The sequence below is a fragment of the Melospiza georgiana genome, chromosome 9 (genome assembly GCF_028018845.1).
Source record: "Melospiza georgiana isolate bMelGeo1 chromosome 9, bMelGeo1.pri, whole genome shotgun sequence".
Lineage (NCBI taxonomy): Eukaryota > Metazoa > Chordata > Aves > Passeriformes > Passerellidae > Melospiza > Melospiza georgiana.
Window position 1 is genome coordinate 4,474,115 of NC_080438.1, and position 26,890 is coordinate 4,501,004.

General features: G+C 47.1%; 2 protein-coding genes across 2 annotated transcripts; one reads left to right on the forward strand and one right to left on the reverse strand.

Annotated features, from left to right (window-relative positions):
* Window positions 1–799: 799 nt before the first annotated feature.
* Window positions 800–14,526, reverse strand: TDRD5 (tudor domain containing 5). Its single transcript, XM_058030382.1, has 11 exons — window positions 14,486–14,526; window positions 13,170–13,400; window positions 12,591–12,832; window positions 11,121–11,660; window positions 10,232–10,362; window positions 7,120–7,325; window positions 6,266–6,472; window positions 5,721–5,787; window positions 4,586–4,786; window positions 3,569–3,728; window positions 800–857 (listed from the first exon to the last, which is right to left on the reverse strand). The coding sequence occupies exons 1-10, from the start codon at window positions 14,524–14,526 to the stop codon at window positions 3,573–3,575; spliced, it is 2,022 nt and encodes a 673-aa protein (XP_057886365.1). The 3' UTR covers window positions 800–857; window positions 3,569–3,572.
* A 1,224-nt stretch (window positions 14,527–15,750) lies between these two features.
* On the forward strand, window positions 15,751–21,431 carry NPHS2 (NPHS2 stomatin family member, podocin). The gene is made up of 8 exons (XM_058030387.1): window positions 15,751–16,027; window positions 17,574–17,677; window positions 18,550–18,622; window positions 18,931–19,013; window positions 19,281–19,484; window positions 19,826–19,881; window positions 20,694–20,772; window positions 21,153–21,431. Exons 1-8 carry the CDS (start codon window positions 15,751–15,753, stop codon window positions 21,429–21,431), a joined length of 1,155 nt encoding a protein of 384 aa, XP_057886370.1.
* The last annotated feature ends 5,459 nt before the right edge of the window (window positions 21,432–26,890 follow it).

Sequence of the window (26,890 nt, forward strand, 5' to 3'; positions counted from 1 at the left end):
GCCAGCATTCCTAACCAGGGCACTTCTGTTTGCCCAGCTTGTCTCTGCATTAACACCCTTTAGGATCACTTGCCACAAGCAAGGAGCTACACAAACATGGTCAAGCTTCAGGCTCTCTCTCACTGCATTCCTCACAGATTTTATTCCATTTCTTTAAGATGAGATTCCTGACACTTTGTACACATGACATCCAACAAATCACAGCATCTTCTTCTTGGGGAAGGAGGTTTCTTCAGCTGTCCTCACAGCAAGGAGTGTGCAGAGCAGCCACTGTATTAAAAACCAAAATCACATCCCCACACAATGTCAAAAGAGCTCATGCACTGAAGGAAGGAGGGATGGGCAGCCAATTTCCCTCTCTTAAACTTAAAGGATACATAACACAATGTGACACTTGGATGTTCTCCTGAACCATTATATTAAAGAGCAGTAACTCAGTACACCACTGGTACAACAAAAACTTTTACCTGAAAGCAAAACTAACATTTATCACACATGCTGGGCACACCTGAGATATCACACTCCAGGTTTTTTCAAGGATTAAACGTTTCTGAACAAAAAAAACCCAAAAAAACAAAAACAAACCCTGACAGCAGGGTCATACAGAGAGCCTGTGCTGCTCCAGACAGCCTTCCTTGGCAGCAGCTCCAGCTTGTCCCCTCCTATCACACCTTCCTCCTCAGGCTGGGCAGCCACTGAAGCAGGGAAGTGGCCAATCATGCAGCTGCCAACACTGCAGAGAGCAGGGCAGGAGGGACACACAGCTCCTGAGGTGGCCCTGGGTCACAGAGCCCAGAGCATGGCAGAGGCCAACCATGAGGCTCCTGGGAAGGTGTTGGTCTTCATGTTTGCTTCATCTGCATAAAGGAACACAGAAAAGAAAGATCAAAGCTACACAAGCAAATCCAAGAGCTCCAGTGTAGACTGAAATCCCTTCATCAGGCCCTGGAAATAAGATTTGCTACTGCACACCTGTTTGATGAGTCTGACATGGTTTAATGCCAGGACCCCTCTCCTCCTGCTGCTGCACCTCCACTTCCCCAGAGGTGGGAAATCAGATGTGAATCCAGCAGGCTTTGTCTAGGGAACTCTAGAGAGAAACTTCTAAGGCATAAACAGTAAACAGCCACTGCCTTTGGCAAGGCACTTAATCCACCTTGTAAACTGAGCAACTCTTGTATGGGTGGTGTAAATTCTTCCATCACTTGGAAGATGGAAGGCAAGCACCCACACAGGGAACTCACAGGGTTTACAAAATGCTATGGTTGAGAGACTGGAGATTCAGTATGAAATGAACACTGGAGTAGAGAAACAAATACTTCTGCATGCAAGCAGCAAAAAGCCCAGAAAAGAGAACAAAACCCAACAATAAGAGAACTAACCCTCAATTCATTTTGTTCCCATTACACAACCAGAAATCCATTTTGCTGCACAAAGGTCAACCCAATACATGGCATCCAGCTGTTGATTATTGTGGCATCTCCAGCCCACAGAAACACCAACATTTCCATCTGCTCCAGCAGCACCAGCCTCAGGATACCCAAGAGGGGCTGCAAAACTCCCAGCACAGTAACAGACTGCTCAACTTTCTGCCAGCCCCTTTTGACTGATGAATCTGTTCATAGTGTCAAGGGGGCACAGCATGAATGGTCCAACAGTGGGATGGACAGTTCATAAAGTTGGGCCCTGCTGGAAAAACTTTCTATCTGATCTGGGTCATCTTGTCTCATTTCTGCTGGTTGCCTGGAGTAAATAAAGGAGGTGTAAAGGTTTTTCACTGACTTGACTAAGACAGCAGACACTGAGGACTCTCCAAGGGAATGAGGTGTCTGCAAATGTATGTAAAAAAAAATAAAAATGAGAGGGTGCAATTAGTGCACACTCAGCTCATCAGCTGCCCTGACCTTAATTATCTCTCAAAATTTACAAAGAAGTGGAAGGTCAGCAAATGGATAATTAAAAAACCAGAACAACAAGACTACACAACAATAATCCCCCAGTCCAAAGGGCAGCTTTTCCTCCACAGCAAGCTGGAAGGAGCCACAGATTATTCCAAGATACAAGGCATTCTATCTCAGCAAAGAATTAACAGCTGTCTCATCTCTCAGCAGCCCCACGCACAACCAGTGATGGCAATGACAGAGGGAGTTCCTGCAAGGAGGCAGGAGCTGAGTCAGAGGAAGCCCCTCTGCATTTTTGCTTAAGAATTCAAATTAAATGTACATTTCAGGGCTGCTCACTCATGTCTCAGCCACAGATGGGAGCTGATGTTTGTATTTTTCAGCTCAGTATGGAGGAGAAAACTAGTGAAATGAGAGACAAGCAGCAATTCAAGCACAGCTGTTCAAAACCTGGGTACTTGCTGTCTAGGCTGCTTCAGCTGTCAGGGCACAAGGGGACTGTGAGGCACTCCTGCAGCAGCAAGGATGGCTGGGCAGCAGGAATTCAGTGCTGACAGCATGCCAAGACAGGCATCACTAGAGCCCAATTAGCCAACTGCTCAGCTGGATACCAGCAGCCCACTGAAAACCTCTGCTTAACATGCAGGAAAAAATATCAGTGTTAGGACAAGGCTACAAGACGATTTTTAGATGATTTTTATCTCTTCTTGCCACCCACACCATTCCCACTGAGGGACAGGATGCATTTACATTCCTCTAGTCTCCAAATCACCACCTGTGTCTGACATTTATGGATCTTGCTTTAGGCAGCTAGGCAAGGAACTCTCCAGATTCCTGCATTTGAAACACAAGCTCAAGATTTGCAGTCTTCCCCACATTACCTTCTTCCAAACACACACAATAACAGGATGCTTTGTGTCTTTCAGCTCATTTGATAAACTGATAGAGCAAGGACATTAATATCCAAGACAGCTTACACAGAGTTTCTCTAGCACAGAAACCTTAAAAATCCTAAAGAAAATGGGTACTTTACAAGTTACTAGCATTAGACTTGCTTTTACTGCTCTTTCAGAGCAGTGTCAGAAACAGCCCCAGAGCAGCCCCACTGCTGAACACTTCAACATTGGCTTGACATTGGCTTGAAAGGTGTTTTGGTCCCTGTAGTAAAAAGTCTCATGAAAATACTACAGTTTAAATAACAGAAAAGGGGAGAGATCACCTGTAGACAAGTGCTCCTGGTGTTTCAATGGTACTGCCCCAGACTGCACTCAAGACCTGGGGTTTACCCCCTGCTCAAGCTCTGTTCAGCAGCTGATCAAACTCATAAATAGCCAAGGGCTTCCCTTTGAGCTTGCTCTGAAACCCCAGGTGTAAAGCACACACTTATGCTGTACTTTCACCTTTAGAGTTATTTTTTTAACAAACCTGTAGTTGTACAGGACCTTATCCCCAGCAACAACCAGGACTGCAAATCACCTCCTTTCAGGTCAGCTTAGGATGAGCAAGACCCTTTACTGCAAATATTCACCACGGCACTTGTGGACTTTCCCTGCATTTACAGACTACTACCCTGAATTATTACACATCCTTTGCCAAGGAGAGATCCAAGAGGAAACTACACTGCTGAGCCCTGATTTCATGGAATGACAGCTGTGCCAAACTCTCACCTGGTCACAGCTCAGCCCCATTCAGCTTCAAGGTTGCTGTTTCACTGTCTGCATCTCGAGATTGCTGCTGCAAGCGAAGGTCTGGCTCCATCACCTCAGCATTCCCCTGCTTTCCACTGGGCTGAACATACAAGGCTGAAGGATTCAGTTCCTCAAATTCCTAGAACAAACAAAAACCACACCACAACAGTAAAAAAACGTCTCATTGTAATTACCATAGAGAATAAAAGGATGCAGCAAATCTCTAACAGGTCAGCAAATGGGTGAAGGTGCACAACACCCAAGAGTTAGCTCCAAATTCTTGCAGAAATGGCTTCATTAAGAAAATCAACTCCTCTCTTGTCAGCAGCAAAATTTCTCAGCAAAGCCCCTCTCCCCCAAAATTGGGCCTACACATACAAAGATACCATGACAGGATCTAATCCTGCCAGAACATGCATTCTGCATCTGCTGATTAAAACAGATTCACTCCAGGCTGTAATACTCAGCTTTCTGCTGAAATACAGAATCATGGCAGTTCCTTTCCAAGGGTTTGCACAACCCACACAGTTCTTACTAGAAGTGAGCTGAGACATGCAAACAATGCCACAGGTAAGCCTAAAGCACAAATGATCTGGCTTACAACTGGTGTGACAACAGGCAATTCCCATGGTTATGCCATCCAGCACTGTACATTTCACTGGCAAAATATGACAGTTTGTAAACCAAAACCATTTCCATATCAACTTTTAATCCATTGCTAGAAGACAGGCTGCACACAGTTTGTTCTCCTAAACAGAACATCTCTGCTGTACCATCAGACCCCACCTTAACCAAAAAGCAAGCTCTCCACATAGAGTTGGACACTGGGATGCAGTCCCAAAATGAAAAGCTACAGGAAAGCAGGGAATACCAGTTTTGCTCTTCACAAAACCACTTGCTTCAAGGTAAGAATCTTCTCATTAAGAACCTTTACAGACACCCAGCAGGGATCCTTCCCTTCCCCTTCCTTTCAGCAGCACTGGCCTCCTCCCTCACCTGGGAAGGGATGTTCTCCCCACAGACATCAGCATATCCCATATCCCTGAGGACTGAGTGGAAGTAGATATCCTCCTTGGTGGATGTGTCACACAGGAAGAGGTACAGAACACCATCCACGTATTCATCCACCACGCCCACCAGCTCCTTGAAGCGACAGAGGTGCTTGAACAGGAGAATTGCTGCACTGGACCATGTACCCTGAAGAGGAAACAGTGTAAAGTTACCATAAACAGAACAATATCCAACACTTGAGACTTCTCCTTGTGGTGGGCACTTGTCAAAAGCCAGCTGAGCTAGGGCAGGCTAGTGAAAAATACAGGAAAGTCAGACAGACAAGCTTCCCAGCATGAAACTAAACCAAACTATCCAAAGCCTGCAATTCTCATTGCACTGGGAATGCCCTTTCACCCAAAATACCTACTTCCAAACACAGCTCCATGGCATTCACCAGTGATTTTATCCCAATTGCCTAAAATACAGTTGTTTGTTGGGTTTTCTTTCCTAATTCCTGGAATCGCAACATTAAAATCACAACACTTACAAACATTAAAAGTATTAAAAGTCAGTAAGGTGCTGCTAAGCCTCACCACAAGCAAAACTGTGATTAACCTTCAAAACCCAGGGGAAATAACTTTTTAAAAGCAACATCCTTAAAAACACACACAGGCAGCAACTCTGCTCACATGCTTTCCTTCAGAGATTGTATTTCTCAGGCTTCCTGACCAAGAAGTTTTCCATCACGGAAAAACTTTCTTATGACCTCTGTAACTCTGGCTGTGCATCTAACCAACTCACTTAAAGCTCTGTTACAGAGTAAGTTTTTAAAACAGAGGCTTCAGAAGGACCTTGGGGAACTACTGGCAGGGAGAGGAAAATGTTTGCTGTGCTGCTTCACAGCAGCCATCTGTTTCTGCAGGAATATAAGCAGGAATGCTCTGATGGCAAGGAAAGCACTGAAAGGGTGATTGCTCGTAGAGCAGACACCCAGCACACTCTGCTCAATGTCACAGCACTAATTCTGCTGTAAATATCAACAGGACCTGACTTCCTCCAAATGAAGGAGAAAAAGACAACCTCTACTTGATAACTCCTCTACAGATGTCAAGAAACAAAACTGCATGTGGACACCTACCTGTACAGGTTTTACCCATGCCAAGGAACACGGGATGGCCTGAGCAGGGAGCTTCAAGTAGTGCCACCTAAAATACAAAGCAAAACCATTACAGCAAAAGCAGGGATCAATCAGCAGAGGAGCAGAACTTCCTCTCCTTCTGGGTTTTACTACCAGTTTAGGAATGCCAAAGCAACATCAGAAAACACTCCATACCCAGAGAATGGGCACAGCAAAACCAGCAATAACAACTGGTCCCTTATTCATTCCCTGGCCCAAGCACATTCCCATCAAAATCCCTTGTGGAGACAAAGTTACAAATAAAAAACCATTAATTTTGAACTAAATAATGCCAACAGCTAGGCACGAGGAGAGGCAAATGAGGGGGAAGACACAAATATGGAAAATATTCAAAAACCATCTCAGCATGGTCATAGGCAGCCTGTTCTGGACAGCCCCACTGCAGCAGGGAGCTTGGACAGGATGACCTCCAGAAGCCTAATCCAACCTAATCCAATCCAATCCAGCTGTTCTGTGATTCTGCTGCCCATGTGTGATTCACTTACTTGAGGAATCTCAGCCAAGACTTCTGGACAATCTGGAGGTGTCCATAGTCTGCATAGAACACCTCCACCTCGTGGTCATTGATCACACGGTGGATGATGACACGGTACCACCACTTGGAGACCATGACACAGCACAGCTGCCCAGGCCTCACTGCAGACTCAGGCATGATGTATTTATCAGAAGCAACTTTGTGTGAGTAAACATGTCTGGAAAAGATGACAGTGGGAAACCAGCCTCAGGAGGATGCAGGAGATGAAAAAGGACCAAAAGAATTCTGACTTTTTAAAGTCCCCATGACATGAATTTTCAAAATTTGTTTTAATAGACCCTTTATATCTCTGTTCTGCCACACTTAAACTGAAATGGGAATTAAATTGCAACCCCAAACTTTTAACATTTGAACAATACTCTTGGGGTCCAACAAAAAATTAGTTAATGGGTATTAATGAGAGGCTAAACACAGACCTCCTCATCATTACTTTTCTCCCATTACCTTGACACACCAGCATTTCTCATGAACCAGGTTCTGCAGTACTGGCCCAGGTGCAGTGTTGGAGGTGGAAGTGAAAGCCTTAACTGAGCACATTAGCAACAGCTGCTCAGACAAGGCAGGAACCCTCCAAGCTCCTTTCCATAACCCTTCCAGGCTTACAAAGCTCAGAACTGCCAGGACACAGACAAACCACAGCAACTGCTGGTGACCACACTTAGTGCTTGCTAGTTAAAAGGATGCACATTCTGAGCAGTGTTTCAGGACAGCATCTCTGTAGCAAGTCAGGAAGCCAGCAGAGACCATCACCAATGCTGGGTGCCCTGCTCCCTCAGCACAAACACTGCCACAGCATGCTCCCACCTCATCTCAAACATCAGATCCTGCAGTTTATAGGAGGCTTCTGTGCTGCAGACGTGGATGTAGAACTGGCTGGGAGAGACGACGAACTCCACAATGACTCCCACCAAGCACCTGCTCTTCAGAGGAGGCAAACTGCACAGGCTTCTGTCCTGGACAGCATCTGGAGGGATTTCTGGAGTCACTGGAAACTGCTCAAGACCTTGATGCTACAAGGGGATAAGGGGGAGGTGGCACTCAGATGTCTCATCATGCACTGAACACACATAATTGGCCTTTCCATTAATTTAAAAAATAGTTCTGCTTTCCTGGGGACTTGTGAATTACTGAGTATCAGAGAAACACAACAAATTGGGCAAACTTGGATGAAAACTTTCCCTGTGATAGAAACAATCATTTTCACACTCTCTTTCTTTCTTCCCTCCAGTGTTAAGAGGGGTGCAACAAAAATACCTTGCTCATACTCCTGCAAGGAATAAAGGAGAGGAATTGAAGTCAGGTCACATATTTAGACAAAAGCAGTCAATGACTATTGCCTGAAATGCAAAACAAAATCAAACCCCAAACCCAACCCACCTCTTAGATGGATTTTATTGAAAAGGTATTGTTTCTATATTCCATAACCATGAAAAAGTACATGATTGAACCTGCAAAACCATCTGAAAATGATTCTGAAGTGACAGAAGACATGAATACATCCCACTTTCACACTAGAGCTACTTCCCAAAGACAAAACCAGTCAAAATCTACAATTTCTGTTCTTCTCTCACTTTAGACACATTTGTACAAGTGAGCTCTTCAAACAGCTCTCAATTTTTCATTATTCTAACTGCTGAAAACATTCTTTCACTTGAAGTAGTATGGATGGGAGCCTTAATCCAACATCAGCTACTTTCACTGCCTCAAGAGCTTTCCTTTGTGCCAGCAGACAGCACTTCTCCAATGATTAGGGTCAAAACCACTTCAATTTTTACTTATTGTGAGCACGGTACAAATTATCACTGTATCAAACATCAGGCAAGGTGTGGGCAATTCATATTCCAGCACACTTCCTGTTGCTTATTTCTAAATTCAGCTGCAAACAACAGGGTTTTGCAAGGGTGGCTCTCTCAATCACTTTGTAAAGGTGCAGATCACAGAATCACAGCATATTTTGAGTTAGAAGGCACCCACAAGGATCAAAGTCCAGCTCCTAGAGCTGCAATGCACCACCCCAAGAATCCTAGCACGTGCCTGAGAGGATTTTCCACATGTTTCCTGAATTCTGGCAGGCTTGGTGCTGTGACCACTTCCCTGGTGTCTCCTTCTGCAGACTGAGTAAAGCCCTCAATTCTTTTGGAGCTAGAAATTTTGACTAAAACCTTTGAGTTAAACAGCGAGTTAACATTTTTGAGTCTAGGGGCAACTGGGGGAATTCTGGTCTGAGCAGCAGCATCACCTCTAAAAACCCCTTACAATTTCACAGATTTCCCCTTACAACTTCACAAATTTCCTCTTACAAATTTCACAAACTTCCTCTGTGCAGTCCCTGTGAATGGTGGCATTTTTAAGTGTCAGTTTTGCTCTGATGAAGCTCTTCAAGTCAGACTGTTAAGGACACACATGAGCTTTATATGCTTGCTCACATATTGTTAATGACAACAGACATTTATTTGAAAGACTTGGGGGATGTGCACTTGAAAAGAAGCTCACAAAATGCAACAAAGCTATCAAGAGAGAAAGCAAGTGTACACAGTGCAAAATCAGGCTTTGTGAGAGGTATGACTTGCAAGAGAGGCTGACTCCTTGCTCCAAGCTGGACTGGCAGCTGCCAAGAGTGGTGTGGGTGACACTTCTCATGGCAGCAAGAAAAAGCTCCTGAGAGCAGCAGCTCTGTCTCCTTTATCCTTCTTGGAGCTGAGCAGATGGACTCAGCCCTTGTGCCCCATCTGACCCTGAAAACACTTCCAGGACACCTGGCAGCAGGGCAGGGATCAGGTTGCATCTTTCCCCTCTACCTTGCAGCATCCTGATGAACAAATGTCCACTGCACACCCAAGCAAACACATTCTAAACTGCTTTCCTCCTCTTGAGAGCTTTTTAAAAAACAAAACAGCACACTTGTTGTTTCATAACAATGAGCTGTACAAACATCTTGCAAGTCTTGTCTTGACAGGATCTTTAAATGGTCTGCAGTACCTAGGAACAAAAATCTGGGGCTACCTAGACCATACCCCCTCTTTCACTGCCTTCACACAATCAGACTGGGGTTTGACCCAGGGAAATTCCCTGTGGACCTCATCTAAAATCTCTTTAAAGGATCAGAACAGGCTGCCAAAAATCTCACAAGTGCTACACAAAGTCCAGCTCCTAGCTCCAGGCTTCCCAGCTCATTAGAACACAAAAAACCAAAGTCAGGAAGAATCCTTGGGATTCTTTCCCTACCTCTAAGCTCCAGCTGCACAGCTGGGTATAGCCACAAGACAAGCTTGGCAGAGGAAACAACGCTAAGCAGAAGGATTTTCCTGAGAAAAAGAAAGCCTAAAGATGTTCAAAAGAAAAAAATAAAGGAGGGACAAACAAACTGCCAAAAAGATTTGGCAGTTCGAAGCCTCTGCACTGCTATTCTCCAGCCCTTTCTAAAACCACACTGCTAAACAAAACAAAATAATGATAATTTCCTACCAAATAACAGACTTGAGACTGCAAGAATCAAAGTCACTGAGGAACATTCCCCAGCTCTGTCAAACTGGCTGACACTGAAGCCCTGTCAACAGCAGCAGGGGAAATCTCACACAACTGGTCTCACAACAAAGTTATCAAAGTCCAGTTACAAGTAACTGCACCAAAAGGTATCAGCACTCTTGTAAGCCAGCAAGATAACACCTAACTGGCCTGGATGATCTGATAGACCTCAAGATCAGCAGAACACCAGAAAAAGACTGACTCTGGATGGCACATAAAGCCATCCACCAGGTAACTGTGAGTCTGCTTGCCTCCAGAGACATCTAAAACAAAAGTCTGGAAGCAGCCATGACTCAACAATGCAAACTCAACAGAAACAAAGAGAGTGAAAAGAGAATCACCCCTGGAAACTGACGTGAAAAATCTGCAGATCACTTGTCCAGCCACTTACCTGTTTGAGGTGATCACCCAAATCTACTGCTGGTGTTTGCACTGGCTCTGAATCCATCAGAGTTGCTGCCTGGCAGCAGCTCTTTGTCTCACAGGTGGGCTCCAAAGAAGGCACCTCAGCTGCAGATGCTGCTGCAAAGACAATAATTTGGTGTTATTCTTTGTTGGACTGATACAGTGTTGCAGATTAAGCAGAAAGGGAAAACACAAAAAATGGAAGTCTGAAAGCATTAGTGTTGTTTTCCTCAATACTTGTAGCATTCACAGCCACCACACTAATGAGGATTCACTGTGTCAGCAAGTTAAAACAAAACAAGAATCCTTCAGAATCCTCTTGTAAGCAAGCTGAAGGTTAAAATCCATTGCTAGAGTAATGTTAAAATATATTTTCCTTTCAAAAGCTGTGAATTTGGGAGGAACTGTATGTGATTATCCACCCTCTCCCATAAGCTTTATGGGAATGATGAGGGCATCTGCAGTCCTGTCTCTTTCAGGCCAGTGTTAAACCTTCAGTCTCAACAAGTGTGTGGCAAAAGCTTTAGCAGCCTGCAGAGCAGACATTGAGAAGATCCCTTTTCACCTATCACCTGGAATGACCAGAAATTCCTACACACACACTCAGCAAGTCCATACTCTGAGTGGGTTTATCAGCCCTCCTTTCACCCCACACCACAAAACAGTGCCAAAAACCTTCCTGGAAATTCTCTGCTACCAAGACAACTGCCTTGTGAGAGCTGCTTCTGCAGCACTCAACAGCCCTTCTGTGCCCAAGCCCAGGGGAATCAGGACTTCTGCAGCAACTGCAAATGCAGCAACAGAAACCTGAAAGGCAGTTGCTTGGTCATAGAGTTGGCAGAGCTGGGGGCTTTCATTTAAACACACCACCTCACCTTGCAGCATCTCTTCTTCCTGAGGCTCACCTTGAGGCCCCTTTTCCTCCTGAGCCTCACCTTGAGGCACCTTTTCCTCCTCAGCTTCACTCTGAGGCATCTCCTCTTCCTCAGCCTCACTTTGAGGCACCACTTGCTGCTCTATCTTGCTTGCCAAGTACTTCCTCAGGACCAGCAAGGAACCTGCCTTTGTTTGCTCAACAGCAATGGAATCAGACACGCTCCTGAGGACTTCAAACACGGACAGAAACCCGTACTGCCTGTACTGGAACGCCCGGCCAAAGCGTCGGAGGAAAGCCTTGTCCAAGTCTGCCAGCAGGAGTGGTGAGGAGCTCAGCAGGTCCTGCAGCTCAGCCTTCACCATTGCTGGCAGGACAGGAGTCCCAGCACTCAGGGGATGGAAACTCTGTGGATTTTTAGAGTACTTAGTGGGAAAAGAAGAATTTGCCTTTGTGGCGGTTTTCTTTGATGTCTTGCGTGTCTTTACTTTCTGGTTGGCAACCAGCCTGGCAATCCCTTTGGTGGAGTCATCTGCAATGGCTGCAACAGAAAGAAATAAACAACCAGAACAATGAACTGTTAAAAGCTCTACGCTGGCAAAGCTCCTCTTCATCCTCTCTTTCCTCCTCACCACACCCCTTCCAGAAGCACCTGACTCCTTCAAAAGCAATCACACTAAACCATGGCTGATTTCCAGCAACCTTGCCCTTTGCAGACTGGACTGAGCTATTTTTAAAAGCCAACAACCAGTTTGCACCCTCATCCCTAGAAATTCAGACCAGGCAGGAAGGCAGGTCAAATTCTTGGATGCAGGATCACAAACAAAACCAAGCTGCTGAGAGTTTTGCTGGGAAAGCAGAATTACAGTAAACTCTCTCTACAGAGCACCCCCTGCCCGAAGGTCTCCCTGCAGAACAGCTCAGGTCTTTTCCAAGCTTCTAAACAACTTTTTCTTGTGTTACTGTAGCACCCAAAAAGCCCCCAAACCATTTCACCCTTCTCAATCAACTCTTTGCAACTGCCACTTGTTGTCGCAACTTTTCCTCAAAGATAAAGAAAATGAGAAAGGTTCTTTGATACAAGCTAAGCTTCCTATGGGGTCAGGTACAGAAATCTTCACAGCTTCTCTCAAGAAGCCCCATCCCTAGTTTGGGCTCCTGCTGTAGCTTGCATTTACAGGAAAAACTGATACTTATCAGTGTACACATAAGGAAATGTTATGTCAGTTTCTAAACCAAGTGCAAAGTGAAAAAGTGTACAAAAATAACTAGAAGCATGGGTGACTTTTTTAGGAGGGAAGAACATCAAAGTCTTAAAAGACAGATCAAAATACAAGAAGAAATAGCAAAGACAAAAAATTAACCAGAGTCGTATGAGAAACAGATGAAGAGATATGCTCATGTGAACCTCGCTTCATTCCAGTATGAGGCTCCAAACAACTCTCCCACCCATTTGGAAACAAAAACTCACCTTTGAGGATTAAAGCACCATTCTTAGAAGAACAGATCTGGACAACTTCAGGCATTTGTGTCACCAGCTCCATGGTGGACTGGAAGCCCAGGTCACGCAGAGGGAGAGGTTTGCAGACCATGGCCATGTACTGCTCCTCCAGCTGCTCCGGCGTCAGGCCCGCCTTGGCAGCGATCAGCATGGCCCTCACCTCCTTCTTCAGCACCTCCATCAGCTGCGCCTGCTGCTTCGACGCCTCCGTCCTGAAGGGGAACACAAACAAGAGATGACAACTTGCACCACAGCTGTTTGTAACCACGTGCAATTTTAGCTTTTCCCACTTAGCCCCTGAAAGCTGGCAGCAGGTTGACGAACAACTCCTGAATTCACTCGCCGGCACCCCTGGAGTTTAATGCACCCTTAAACCTCTGCGAGCACAGACACCCTGCAAGTCCACAATGCTGCCTGAGGACACCCCACCCACCGCCGGCGACAGTGCTCCTCGCAGAACCCCCCCAGAAAACTCGGGGGATCGCCCCTCAGCCTCGCAGAGTCTCCATCCCCACAGACACCCCCGCTCCCCTCAGCCCACGCCCGCACCCCCGCGCCCACACGCACGGCGCCATCGCTGCGGCCTCGCCGTGCGCCTGCGCGGCGCCTTTCCCGCCTTTGGGGCGCGAGGGCGGGGCGGGGCCGCTCCTCGCCCCCTCACGCCGGCCGGGGCCGCCATTGCTGCGCCGCTGAGGGGGAGCGGTCGGCACCGCCCTCGGCGCTGAGGTGGGATGGGCTTTCCGCTGCCACGCCCCGGCCGGGGGAAGTTGCTCCTGTCTTCTTCAAAAAAAAGAAAAAAAAAAAAAAAGAAAAAACCAAATGATTGGAGAAGATCTCTGAGATGATCGAGTTCGACCCAACACCACGACGTCAGCCAGACCAGAGCACCGAGTGTTATGTCCAGTCTTTCCTTAAACACCTTCAGGTGATGGCCCCGCCTCCCTGGGCAGCCTGTTCCAATGTCTAACCACTCCTTGCCGTGAAGAAATTTCTCCCTAGTTCAACTCAAACCTCTCCAGGTGCAGCTGGAGAGTGTGTCCCCTTGTCCTGTCTCTGATGGCCTGACCTGGCTACACCCTGCCGTGATTGTGGTTGTAGAGGGTGGTAAGGTCTCCCCTGAGCCTCCTTTTCTCCAGACTGAGCTCGCTCAGCTACTCCTCATCAGACTTGTGCTCCAGACCCTTCCCCACCTCCATTGCCCTTCTCTGGACTTGCTCCAGAACCTCCATGTCCTACTGCTATTAAGAATAGTCTTGTATTTTTTAAGAGGAGTCTTGTAAGGAGTCTTTATGGGGTTTTTTGTCCCATCTAAGAGGAAAATCCACAGTGGAGACACAAAAACATGTTAGGAAAGAGCCACACACTGAATAGGACTAGTTCCTTCAACGTAACAATATTTAAAACCAGATGTGGTTGTTAAGAGGAGTCTTGTATTTTTTTCAGTCCCATCTGAGAGGAAAATCCACAGAGGAGACATTGACTTTCCAGAGGTTACAGTCTGTAGTTAAAGAGGGGTTCAATGGCTGTTTCCTAAGGGCTCACAGAAATCTGAGAAACCCACTCAATTGCACAGCTGATTTCCACATAGGAGTACTTTTCAGACTAAAACAGGAGCTGAACCAGTGAATTTTGGGACACTCATCAGCATGTGCTCTCAAAAAAATCTCCTTGTTTCAAAAGTTAGCAATGAAACACATCTGCCAGGCATGGTGGAGTCAGGACCCACTGGTTGAATAAAACATCAGACAAAACCAGCATGTTGCAGGTTTGGAGGTTCAACATGCCAGGGTGATTTTGACAAGACACCAACTGGAATCCAGAACGAGACCTGAGCTGCCTTTTGCTGTTGCTGCTTAAAACACCACCTGCCTTTTCTGCAGCTGGAGACCACCTCTGCCAGCCCCATGTTGGCCAAGTGATAAACACAAAGTGAAAAAGGGTTCTGAAGCACTTCCAAAGAATATATACTGTATGAAATTATTAATTACACCCAACTTTTCTCTGCCTTTCCCCTTTTCCATCCATCACTTCCCTGGTGACCTGCTGACACAGCACCCAGCCCAGCAGAGAAAGCAGGCAGCTGCTGCTCCTGCCCTCCCTGCCTGCAATATCCTGACTCCAGGTGGAGCACAAGTCTCCAATAAAACAGGAATCTGTGGAAAAACAAGATCAGCACCTCCCCAGCTGTCTTCCAGCTGCCCCCAGCCACTCCTCCACACCAGGGACTGGAATCCCTGAGCTCAGCCCTGCCCTGCTTTACGTCCCAGGTGTGTCTTCCTTTCTATAGTGTAATTTCTAGCCAGGTGCTGATTTCTTTAATAGTTGGTGACTTTTTAGTGTTTCTTCCACATATTTCTGCAGATGTCAACAGAGGCTGAGCAGCATGAAAAGAGAAAGCTCCTGTGTTTGCTCTGCCATGCTCCTGCTGTGGAAAACTAGGGAGGCATTTAGGCACCAACTGTTTTGGCAATTTACAGTTCAACAGCTCTAACTCTGTGATGGCCCCCATATTAATATGAGGAAAGCTGGGAATCACCCATTCAGGAAAGCTGGGACCAGTTCCTTTCCCTCCTTGCTAAAATGTGACCCTAGAGAGAGGGGGGTTGCTGCCAATGTCCCCTCACAGTGACAGTGCCAGCCAAAGGGCTTCTGGAGAGCAGAGCAGTGTGGGATGGTACTCACCCAAACACTCCTGAGTAAGCCACTGGCCTCACCAGCAAAGGCTTTCCACCCTGGTGTCTATTCTGGGCCACTCTCACCTTTTCATATCTTTGGGGCCACGTGCCTGACAGTTACTTTTAGGTTGTTTTTCAACAACTTTGCAGGAACTATCTACTAAAAATCATCAGAATGCTTCTGATTGCATTTTATTTCCAAAAGCACAGATGCAAACAGAATATCCTCCTGGGGTCCACCTCGTCCAGGTCTAACTTTCCTTCCCATGAGTGCATGATGAGAGCAGAGCAGCTGGAAGCAGCTTGCTCACTTCACTGTCCATTATGCCTGACAAGCCTGTGATGAGCTTGCAATGAGGCTCCTTGGTGTGGCACCTCCCCTTCTCTCCTCCCCTGCCTGCAGCAATAAATTGCAGCGGGTCTCCATCCTCATCCCTGCTCAGGAGCACACAGAGATGGGGATGGAGAAGAGGTCCCGGAGCTCGCCCAGGGAGCCCCAGAGAAGGCGCAGAGAGTCCCCGGCTGCGCAGGGCAAACGGGAGAGGAGGGAGAGCAGCAGAGAGGCTGGCAAAGGGAAGGGAGATGTGAAGCAGGAGAAGGCCAAGGAGACCAAGAGCAGCACGGGGAGCGATGGTAGGGTGCACACCTCCACCGTGGTGGACGTGGATGATGTGGTGTCTGAGGAAGAAATGGAGGCAATGGCGTTGCTGGATAGTGAGCAGCAAGAGGAAGGTATGGCTTAAAGAAGGGAAGGGGTTGGAAAACTCTGGGCTCTTTGGTGCTGTGTGGGTCGCAGTGTGACTCTGCTCTGGTGGGTGTCATCACACCCACCTTACACAGGTGTGGTTATCCTCAGGATAGGACATGGAGACTCCAGCTAGCCTCCCAGCCAGCTTCTGCAGCCTTATTAGCACCATCCAGCAAAGCAGTGAACCTGGATACAGGCAGTGACATTCCCAGCACGCTTCATGCTTCTGCTTGCTACTCCCCAGTTCTATTCATGCTCTGGTCTCTTCCTTTTCTTGCTTGGCCTCCCCTTTGGGTGGATGGCATTGGCCTTACTGGCAGCTCATAGCCCAAAGGACCTGGCTGCAGGGAAGAGCTGCCCTTGAGGGCACACTTTCCCTCACCTGCTGGATAACCTTTAAGAGCAGCTCCTCTCCACGTGTTTGTTAGGCACATTCCCAGCCTGCTACAATAGAAGGGAGCATTGTGATCCTTTGGGCAATGTAACTGGGCCTGTTTGGACCCAGCATCACCACAGGCATGGCAGGTGTCCATTACAAGAGCCAGCACCCCTTGTGCCCTTCCCTGCTAGCACCTCTGCTGCCCCAGAGTGCCACAAAGGTTCAGACTTGCTCCTGACTCCCTGGGAACAAGCTTTTCACAGCTTCATCCTTCTGCCTCCATTACAGGAATTACAGCTATTGGGCAGTGCTTAGGAGCTCTAGTGGCTACACAGATTCTTGGGATTGGAGGCTCCCTCAGGACCTGGTGGTTCTATAAAATATTTGAAAGGCAGAGGAGCAGGGATGGAAGGGTTGGAAGGGATTAAAACTGGGAAATCCTGACTTCAAAGCTGGAAATCCTGATCCACTCTCTGGCTCCATCTGTTTTCATGCCATACCTGTCAAATTTTCCCTCAGACAGGAGCACAACAAAGGGCAGCCAGAGCAAGATGACCCACACTCACTTTGGGGAGATGTAGAAACTTATAATAATCTGGGGTGACCATGCCAGTCACCCTCCAGCACCTTGGGGGGACTTCTTAGAACACAGGAAGATTTACTGACACCAGAGGCCTTTGGGAGCTGGGATGCAGCTAAAATCCTATTCCAAAACAACCTGAAATACTCTGATAGAGAAGGGCACCTCAGGCTGTGCATGTTTAAAGTCTCTCTTATTTACAATCTTTGTCTTTAGCTCATCTTTCCAGATAAACTTCAGGGATGCCAGCTCAGCAAAGCTGCCCATTCCAAAGCCTTCAACCTTGCTTTGTAACCCCAATGCTTCAAGATAAAGTCTGCAACCATGGAGAAGCATGGCTCAATTTTTGTCAGTAAAGCAGAGACACAATCTGTCCATCCATCCTTGCTACTCCTGGAAATCTGGAGCAGGGAGTGTTCCTTAACTCACCTCCAGAGAGAGCCAAGTGGTTCATTCACAATGAGTCCAGACAAAGGACAAAAGTGAAACTGATGTGTGCAGGCACTTGTCAGGCTCTCAGTATTTTGGGAGCAGTCCCATTCTAACACACTGTTGTTGGGTTTCTCCCTAGGTGTAAAGTCTCCTGGTCTGGGTGTCTGTGAGTGGCTTTTGACCATCTTCTCTTTCCTGTTCATCATACTGACCTTCCCCATTTCTGTCTGGTTCTGCATGAAGGTGAGAATTGCCATGGGGCCTCTCAGGATTTGCTGTCTGATTGGGATGCCACACACTGATTCAGCATGTGTTGGACATGAGCATAAAGGAATATAAGGCCCCTATTTATACATCTTCAACTCATCATTAGTTTTGATTTGTCCTTTATCACATGTTGCTACAGCACAGGGGTCCAACCATTGCCTATCAAATATTCCTGCTGAAATACCAGCAGAAAGGAAAACTTGCCATTTTTTAAAAACAAATTGCAAGTGTGTTCAATTTCAGACACGTCCCTCCAGCCTACCTAGCCCAGACATGGCTGCATTACAGCAGCAGGGTAAAGAGGCTTTAAATTCAAAATTTTAAGAGAGATTGATCTCTCAGTTAATAGCAGATTTTTCCCTCTTCCTCTCATTTTTATTCAGATTTATAGCATGGCCACAAGTAGGCACTTGTAGGCATTTGATTCCTGCTTCTCAGGAAATTTCACATTTGTCTTGTTATCAACAAGAATGTCAGTATTACTGCTTAGCTCTTAGGATGAGCACGTTTGCCTTGGAGGGAAACAAACAATGTGGAACATTTTAACTTGGGTTATTTAAGTTTGGCCAGGCTATAGGGAAGCAAAATGCTGGATCCTCTTGGGAAACCCTGGATGGGTCTAACATGGGCTGCTCTCCCTAAATCTGTCTGTCACAGGGCTGCTCTTATACAAGGCTGGCCAGCAGTTCTGGCCAAAGGGTAAAGTGACTCAGTGACAGGTGATGCCTCAAGCACTGCAATCCTCCCTTTGCAGGGCTTTTCCAGAATAAACTTCCTCCCGTGCTGGTGAGGCTGCTTTCCCCAGTCCTACTTCTTCCTCTGCAGCGTGGGTTTGTGTCCCTCTGCAGGTGGTGCGGGAGTATGAGAGAGCCATTGTTTTCCGCCTGGGGCACCTCCTTCCCGGCAGAGCCAAAGGACCCGGTGAGGTGTTCACTGAGCTCCCCCCAGCCCCTCTGCTCCTCTTCTGCCTGCCTTACCAGAGCTCACTTGCTGGTGCCCTCCAAGCAGACATGGCCAGGCAGAAGATTTGGTGGATTTTGTTCTCTTCCTTTTAAGGGCCAGTAGTTTCTGATGGTGTTTCCATTGCAGAAACAGCCTGAAACTTTGAGCCTATGCATTGCTGTTCTTTTGTAGTTCTGCATGCTGAACCCTCTCCTGTTCTCCAAAACAGAAGAGGTAATTTTTGTAGTTCTGATGATGAACCTGCTGTCTTTCTCTTCCTCCCACAGGCCTTTTCTTTTTCCTTCCCTGTTTGGACACCTATCACAAGATAGACCTCCGCCTCAAAACTCTAGAGATCCCCTTCCATCAGGTATGGCCGACACACCCTCTCTATATTAATTTTGGAATGTTAAATCTTATGCTTCCAAGATGTTAAATCTTATTCATCCTTGCAAAGAAAAATTTCAAAAAACATCTCAAAGTAACCTCTAGTTTGCCCAAGATCAGTCAGTAGCAGAGGTGGAAGCTACAAAGACAACCATTCAGCCAGTCTTCATCATTCTCTCAGTTGTGTGCTTTTCTGTGCTACCTTAGAGCTGCCAGAACCAGCTCCATCTCCCCTAATGTCTTTACTTAGGTGGTGACCAAAGACATGGTTACTTTGGAGATAGATGCTGTCTGCTACTACCGGTTGGAAAACGCCTCTCTGCTCCTCACCACGCTGACCAGCATCTCCAGTGCCATCCAGCTGCTGGTGCAGACCACCACCAAGCGCCTCCTGGCACACCAAGCCTTCTCTGAGCTTCTGCTGGAGAGGAAGAACATCAGCCAGGAGATAAAGGTGCTTCTGTGGGGAGGGAGAGGCAAAGCAAGGGGTGAATTGAGGCTCCAAAAGAAGCTCAGGTGGCCAGTCCCTCAGAGTCAGACAATGGTTTGAAGAAGGCTTCCACACTTGGAATCAGTGTGGGCTCCAGTTAAATCACCCCAAACCCCTGGGGTTCACACAAATGGGAAGTGAGGGCAGTTGGTTTATTTCTGAGGGGCCTTGCCCAGTAGCACACTGAACCTGATAAATCTGCCTTACAGTCCTGCAATTAAATCCCTGCCCTGTCTTGCTCCCTGTAAGGGGCCTAGGCCAGGGCTGCTGTTCTCCCCATGCTCTAAAAATATTTGTCTTCATAGGTGGCTTTGGATGCGGTCACAGGCTGCTGGGGGATCAAAGTGGAGAGAATAGAAATGTAGGTAGGAAGTGCTGGTGGAAGGGAATTGTCTCTCCCTTTGCAAGCACCTGTCCTGTGCTGCTTGCTGTTGCCTGCTCCCCTTCCTGCTCTGCCTCTGGCTCTCTCCCTGCAGATGTTGTGCACAAGGTAGAGCCTCACCTCTCACCTTCCTATTTTCCCTGCCCTCTTCAGCCTCTGCCTCATGTAAAATTTCCACATCTGTTCTTTCTCCTGCCCTGACAGCCAGAGCAGGATCCTTAGCTGGGATCTCATCAGCCTTTCACTGGTGCTGCAGGCAGAGTTTGCACCCAGTTCTGGTAGCCCAAAAGGCACAGCAAGGCACTGAACTCTCCATGTCCCACTCTAGACCAAAGGCCCTGGGGTCTCAGCACTGGTAGGGATGGGCTCATCACTCAAGTCTGTGCAGAAAGGGGGGGCTCACTGATCACACAGAGGGACATGGAAGAGAGAGCAGTGAATGGATAAATCTGTGAACAGAACATTCCTGTGCCTGTCTTGAGAGCTGTCTCCTTGTGGAGTCTGTGCTGCCTCACAAAGAGTGAGCTTAAACTATGAGCCTCAGAGCCACAAAGAGATCTCCCTGCTGGCTGCTGATCATGTCTGGTCATTAGAAAACCAGGCTGAAAGAGAAGTCTGGGAGTGGAGATAGAAGGCTGAAGTGAGACACACAAAGAGTGACACCCAGGGGCAAAGAATATGAACGAGCTGCTCTGCAGAGAGCAAGTGAGCCCATGGCAAGGCTCAGACTGAGCCTGCAGTGCTGCCAGCAGAGCCAGGAGCCCAGCTAATGCCTGTCTTTACTGCCACAGCAACAACGTGCAGCTGCCTGCTGAGCTCCAGCAGTCCCTGGCCGTGGAAGCAGAGGCCCAGAGACAGGCCAAAGTGCGGGTATGCCAACATCTGAACACTTCTCATCTCCTTCCAAAGCATTCCTCCTCCCTTCCCACCTCTGGTTTGAGGTCCCTGTGTGTGCCACACAGGCACACAGCTCTGGGTTGAGATGTTTCCTTTAATTCCTGAGCAAGAGCTGAGTCTAACACGGGGAGCTCAGTTGTGAGCTCTGATGGGCCTGGTAAAACATGCCAGACATGAGCTTCCAGACTTCTGGCAATGCCAGGAGTTAGTACATGCTGTGATCTTCAAGGAGCAGCAATGTTATAATCACACTGACCCCAAAAATTTCGTCATGGCAACCTTCCTCTGTACCAAGCAGTCTGTGCCCCTCACTCCCAGCCTTACAGAACCTTCCTTCTTCCCCTGCTTGGTAGGTGATTGCTGCAGAGGGGGAGAAGGCTGCTTCCGAGTCCCTGCGGATGGCAGCAGAGATCCTGTCCAGTGCTCCAGCTGCTGCTCAGCTCCGTTATCTCCATGCACTGCACTCCCTCACCACAGAGAAACCTGCTGCTTTCATCTTGCCCTTGCCTCTGGATGCCATGAACCTGGTCTCTCCTGCTACCCACAGCTCTCCAGCTGTGAGCAGCCTCCTTGCAGACACCACAAAACTCCCAGAAAATCCAAAAGACAAGAAGGACTCACCCATGCTCTGAGAGAAATGGTTCTCTCTCTCACCTTGCTCCTGCTCAGAAAGGAGCAAGAAGACTGGCCCACCATCAGGTTCTGACCTGGAGGCAGGAGGGAAAGCAGCACAGGCCTGCAATATAAAGTGGATTGTACACGGAAAAAGCCTCTACTTGTTTTGGAAAAGAAAAAATGTGGTGGTGTGCAAGGAGCAGGCCTGGCAAGTGTGTGAGCAGGGGGTTGAGGGAAGTGGGGTGTCATCCCTTCCCCTCCACAGAGCCAGATGCACCTTGACATGTTACAGCCTGGCTCCCAGGGTGTCATCCATCTTGCCCAACATCTTGGAAGGAAGGACAGACCTTCCCCTATGTCTTTACATGCCTCCCATCACAAACCAAACATCCAGGCAGGTGTGAATGGGAGCACGACAATCCAAGGGGGAACAGCACTCAGGCAGGATGCTGGGTGCTGCCATCCTGGTGGTCCTGCAAGGAGGGAAGGGTCCTTGTGGTGCCCTGGATATGGGATTTCAGCAACCACCCACATACATCCCCACAACCAAGGCGTTTAGCCCTCGTTCTGAAGTAGGATGAAAAGGAAGAAGGTGAGAGGGCAGCCTTTAAAGCTTGGTGCTTCCCTGCCGGGCACATCTGCTGTGCAGAGGCAAGGCTGTGCTGCTGCTCGCTTCCACAGGGTGGTGAGGCAGGACAGCGTCTGAGCTCCTAGGCACTTAAAAACATCAGGGCGAGGTGATCTGCTTAACCAACGCCCCCTGCGCTGACAAGGGAATCCGGCACCACTGGCTGGGAGCCTCGGGAACGGTAACGCCTTTGCCCGCCTGCAGCTGCTTTGGTAATTTTCACACATGGAGAACAAGCAAAGTTAGTTCTCATAAATCCTAGAAGCCACAAAACTCCTGTTTATCTTTCCTGCTGTTTTAAATGGCCAGGAACCTACAGGTATTGCAGTCCTTTCCCTTGGCAAAAATCTGGAGCACTGTCAAAGGAAATATCCCTGCAGTCAGATTTTTTGATCCTGGGGCCCTTTATGTGGACATCAGCTCTGCTCCTGCCCTTTTACTTGACCTACAGCATCTCCCCTTGCTTCAAAGCAGATCTCCCTGCACAGCCATTCCCAGCACCACTGTTCTGCTGTTGGTGTTCTGTACAGGTCAAGAGAGAGGGCACTTTGTTGTCTTTCTCTTAATTGCCCCACATTGTTGGTCATGATGCCCGTGCCTAGCAGGGGATACTCAGCCAGTCTCTCTCTCTTGAATTTTCATTTATTCACAGCTCTTTGCCTGCTGGTAACTCTAACTGCTCCCATGACTGCTCCACAGTCTACAAATATTTGCCAGCATTTTTAAGCAAGGACACCTGGCCAACCAGCTCTCTTACAAGCGGCTGGGAAGTGGGAAAAATCCACCTCTGAACTGAGTAGTGACCACACAAGCACCTGACCTGCAGGTGTAACCTCCCACTTACGTAGTTTGTCACACCAGGGTAGGGGGCAGCAGGATCACTGTGGCTCCTGCTGGTGTGGCTGTGGTACATCTCAGTGATGTATCTGCTTATGGGAAATTAGCTCTGGGAAGTTGAACAGCTCTGTCATCTTCCACTGGGGAACATGAGCTGTGCAGTTACTCCTCTAAAGCTGGTTCTGGTTATTTCTCATGCTGCTGGAATAGGCCTTTCTTTGCCAGACTCAAGGGCAAAAGAGCATAATACTGAGTGAGCTGCAGCTGATCCTTTCTCTGAACACTTCTTTGGCTGCATTTCTAACTCCATGTAAAATGATCCATCCCCACCAAGATTATTGGCACAGGAAGGACCAACAGCTTCACAGATAAAATCTCAAAGGAGCAACACTTAGCCCAAGAACTGATGTCAGGAGACACACAGCACTACGTCAGGGCACACCCATTACCCAGTTTGCATTTGAATCTGCAGAAGCCAGGCATGGGTTTTTCAAACATGTCACTTTCTTACAGAAAGGCAAATTATAGCTAAGAGCATCCTCAGTTCCAAAAAGCATGCCTTATTCCAGCAGGATCTTCTCTCTTTTACATGTACAGAGCCAGCAGAAACTTGTCATTTACCACCACTATGCTCAAAAGCCTTGCAGAAGGAAGACCTAGTTTAAAAATGTACTTAAGGATTAGTGATAGAAGTTTCCAAGACAGAATTTACTCTGAGGGAGTTGGCAGGTGCTGTCTGAGCCGATGTGATTCCTGACAGTTTCACTGCCTGCTCTTCCAAGCTGAGAATGGGTCAAATTGCAGTCATCCTAATTCTTGTACATTTTCCTCCTAATCAGTCAGACAGCTGGTAGCTGAATCATCTGAAGCTCAGAGGATGAAGAGGGTGCCCACTAACAGACACATAACCAGGCCATGCTGGCACTGAGGTAAAAAACCCTCTGGATGTGAGAGGGAAGAGGTGCAAACAACTTGCTTGCATGATCCAACAGGAATGAGAATGAAATAAAGCAGCAAGAAGAGAGTGATGAGTGCCAACAGGAGGGTCACAGGCAAGAGAGGTGTGTTGACTAGAAATTTGAAGTAGCAATTGTTTTACAAGGATGACAAACTACAGAACTGTGGGAGGAGGCAGAGGACAGGCAAGACACTTGTGGAAGTGGCAGAGGCGGGAAGAAGAACAGCATAAATGCTGAAATGGCAGAGACATATCAGGGTAGTAAGTAAGGAGTAACAGCAGCAGATCAGGGTGAAATGCTGCTGGGAATGGGTACTAAGACACTACTCAGTCATTGCTGTTCTTCAGTGTTTGCTTTTTCTGGATCTCTTGGGCTGGCCAGAGGTAGAAGCTTTGGGGCTTGAGCAGGCCATGACATCTGAGATATTTCTTGGAAAATTTTCAGGAAGGAAAAACAGCAAGCCAAAGCCATTAAAAATACCACAGAGTTAAAATACGCCCAAGGTATCACATCCTTAACAAACAAGTTAGCCCCTCCTCCTATTTTGAAGTCAAAGGGACAAGATATACTAAAGGACTAAGGGAAGAAATTTTAATTACCACTCTTTCTCCTTCTCCACATTTAAATCATGTGGATCTAGTTAAGAAAAAACACAAGGAAATGCTTTCATGCCTACTAAGCTTGTGACCTAAGGAACTCACTGCCACACCATGTGGGCAAGAACAGTAGGTAAGCAGTGTTCAAATACCTCCTAGAGAAAGCAAGAGTGTCATGCTATAAACACAAAAGATCTTTGGTCTCTGGAACATAATTTCTTTCTAATCCCAAATCAGTGATCCTAAACTGATCTTGACTGTCACAGGGAGCACTCACTCACAAGGAAGATGATGGCAATTACAGTGATCTCCTAGACCCAATGTTACCTGTCAAAATCAAAATTAGTTTCTCTCCAAACCAGACCATGCTCAGCAGTTTTTTCTGCCCTGATCTAGAATCATGTTAAAAGCCTCTTTGCTTGACCACTGACAGAGTTGAGACAAAACCCCAGGACGTGTCCAGCAGGAGAGGGTTCTGCATTAGGGTTAGATGAGTGAGGTGTCCTCAAAGATTGCTTCAGTCTCCAAATCTGGAAAAAGGTTCAGAATATTGATTATCCTGACTTTGCCTTTCCTTGTTTGTTGCTTTTTGGATGCCTTCCTTGTTTTTCTCCAGCTTGCTCTCTAGCTCTTGATGCCCTGCAGAGCTTCTTTCTGCTTCTCTCCAAGACCTCCAAATCTTTCCTCTGCATTCTGAGCACGGATCTGTTTCTTTGAAACACTGAAGCAAAGTCAATCCAAAACCATGAAATCTAAGGAGCTGCTGTCAGGAGACCCAAGAGAAAGATCTGGACAGCTGAAGAGTCCAGTGGGATTGGCTGACTCTATAAAAGATGCTTATGGTTTCAGAGGAGGGCATTGTTAAAAGAGCTAAATGAATTTTACAGCACATCTATGTAAACCTTGCAAATTTAATTAATTATAAAACTCAGTGTTTGCTAGCAGAGGGTGAGATGCTGATCTTCACTGTGAGAGGATAAAAACAGAGCAGAGTCAGTTCTATTATAGGGCTAATGAGATGGGGTTTCCCTGCTTAATGCAAGCTCTCAGACAAAATAAGCACCTGCCTGAATGAAACCCTGCCCCGCTCAGGCCTCCAGCACAGGAGCAGAACTCAGAGCAGCTGCACTTGCACACATTCCAGGGCTGCCAGGACTTCAAAGTCTTCCTGAGAAAAGGAAGTAGAGGACTTGTTGACAGTCACCTCCCTCTGGTTGGAAAGGGAAAAACCTTTTTTTAAGTGAACGTGAAACCAACAATGACACATTTCATCAGCTGCATGTGCCTGGTTTGATGCTCAGTTCACAGTCCCAACCCTGGCAAGAGCTCTGTGTCAGCAAAACATGGAAAACCAGAGGCCAGGTCAGGCACTGAATGCATCTGGACATTAAAAACAAACTAAGATCCTTTTCTGATGCAGATATGAAACTCTCACTGCTCAGTCTTGGATTGCTGGTGCAATCACTGGGTTACAGAGGTTGGAGATGGGTGTAGCTCCACCAGGAGTGAAAGAAACCCCAAAACACACACCAAAGTGTTTGGAGAACAGAAAGAAGCAGCTCCTTACAGGGTCCAACAGGCATAAATCAGCTTTCAACTATGATTTTTCAGCAAAAGTAACTGTTGAGAGGCTCCTGCTCTAAGCCTTGGAAGGTAATTGTGATTTCCAGAGATTTATTTCTGTAAAACAAATCAAATCCATAAAGAAATGTTCCTGTATCTTCCACTGGTATGCAGAACTGCTGCCCTTGGTCAGATAATTCATACCAGCACCTGGCTGCTGCTGAGAGAGAAAAAGAAATAAGAGAAAAGGAAAAAAAAAAAAAGTAGGAGCTACCACTGGCCTAGTGGCATTCAGGGCAGTTGTAGGGCCACATGTCACATCACACACTGTGAGTAATAAACAAAAATGTCCTGCTGTGAAGTAGCACATTGCATCTACTACAGTCACCTGCATAATATCATCTTCCTCTTTTAATCTTTCTTTCTCTGTTACAGATTTCCTATTGGTGTTGGCATCTTCACCTGCAAACTGTTCTTGAGTTGAAGAAATTATACTCCTTAAAGTCCCTGAAGTTCAGCTTTAGTTGCAATTCCTGCACTGTCAGAGTCAGGTTAGTGATGTGCTCCATTTGTCCATGCAAATAACCTAGGCAAAGCCAGCTGGTGTCTGAGTTTCTCTTGCACCTATCTAGACTTAAACTCCAGCCACCTAGGGAGTCCTGGAGTTTAGGGTATAGATATTCCTAGGGTGTAGATATTCCTAAACACAAATGAATAGGCTAATTACTCAACATTACATCAGCAGCAGGAAAAAGAGAGGCAGCATGAGAAGTGCAGCACTGGCTGTACACTGGAGTCATGAACAGCCTTGGGACTGAGTTCAGAACCAATGGGAACAAACTGTCCTGGACAATAAATCCAAATCCATTTCCTTCTCATCTGAATGTAACCTG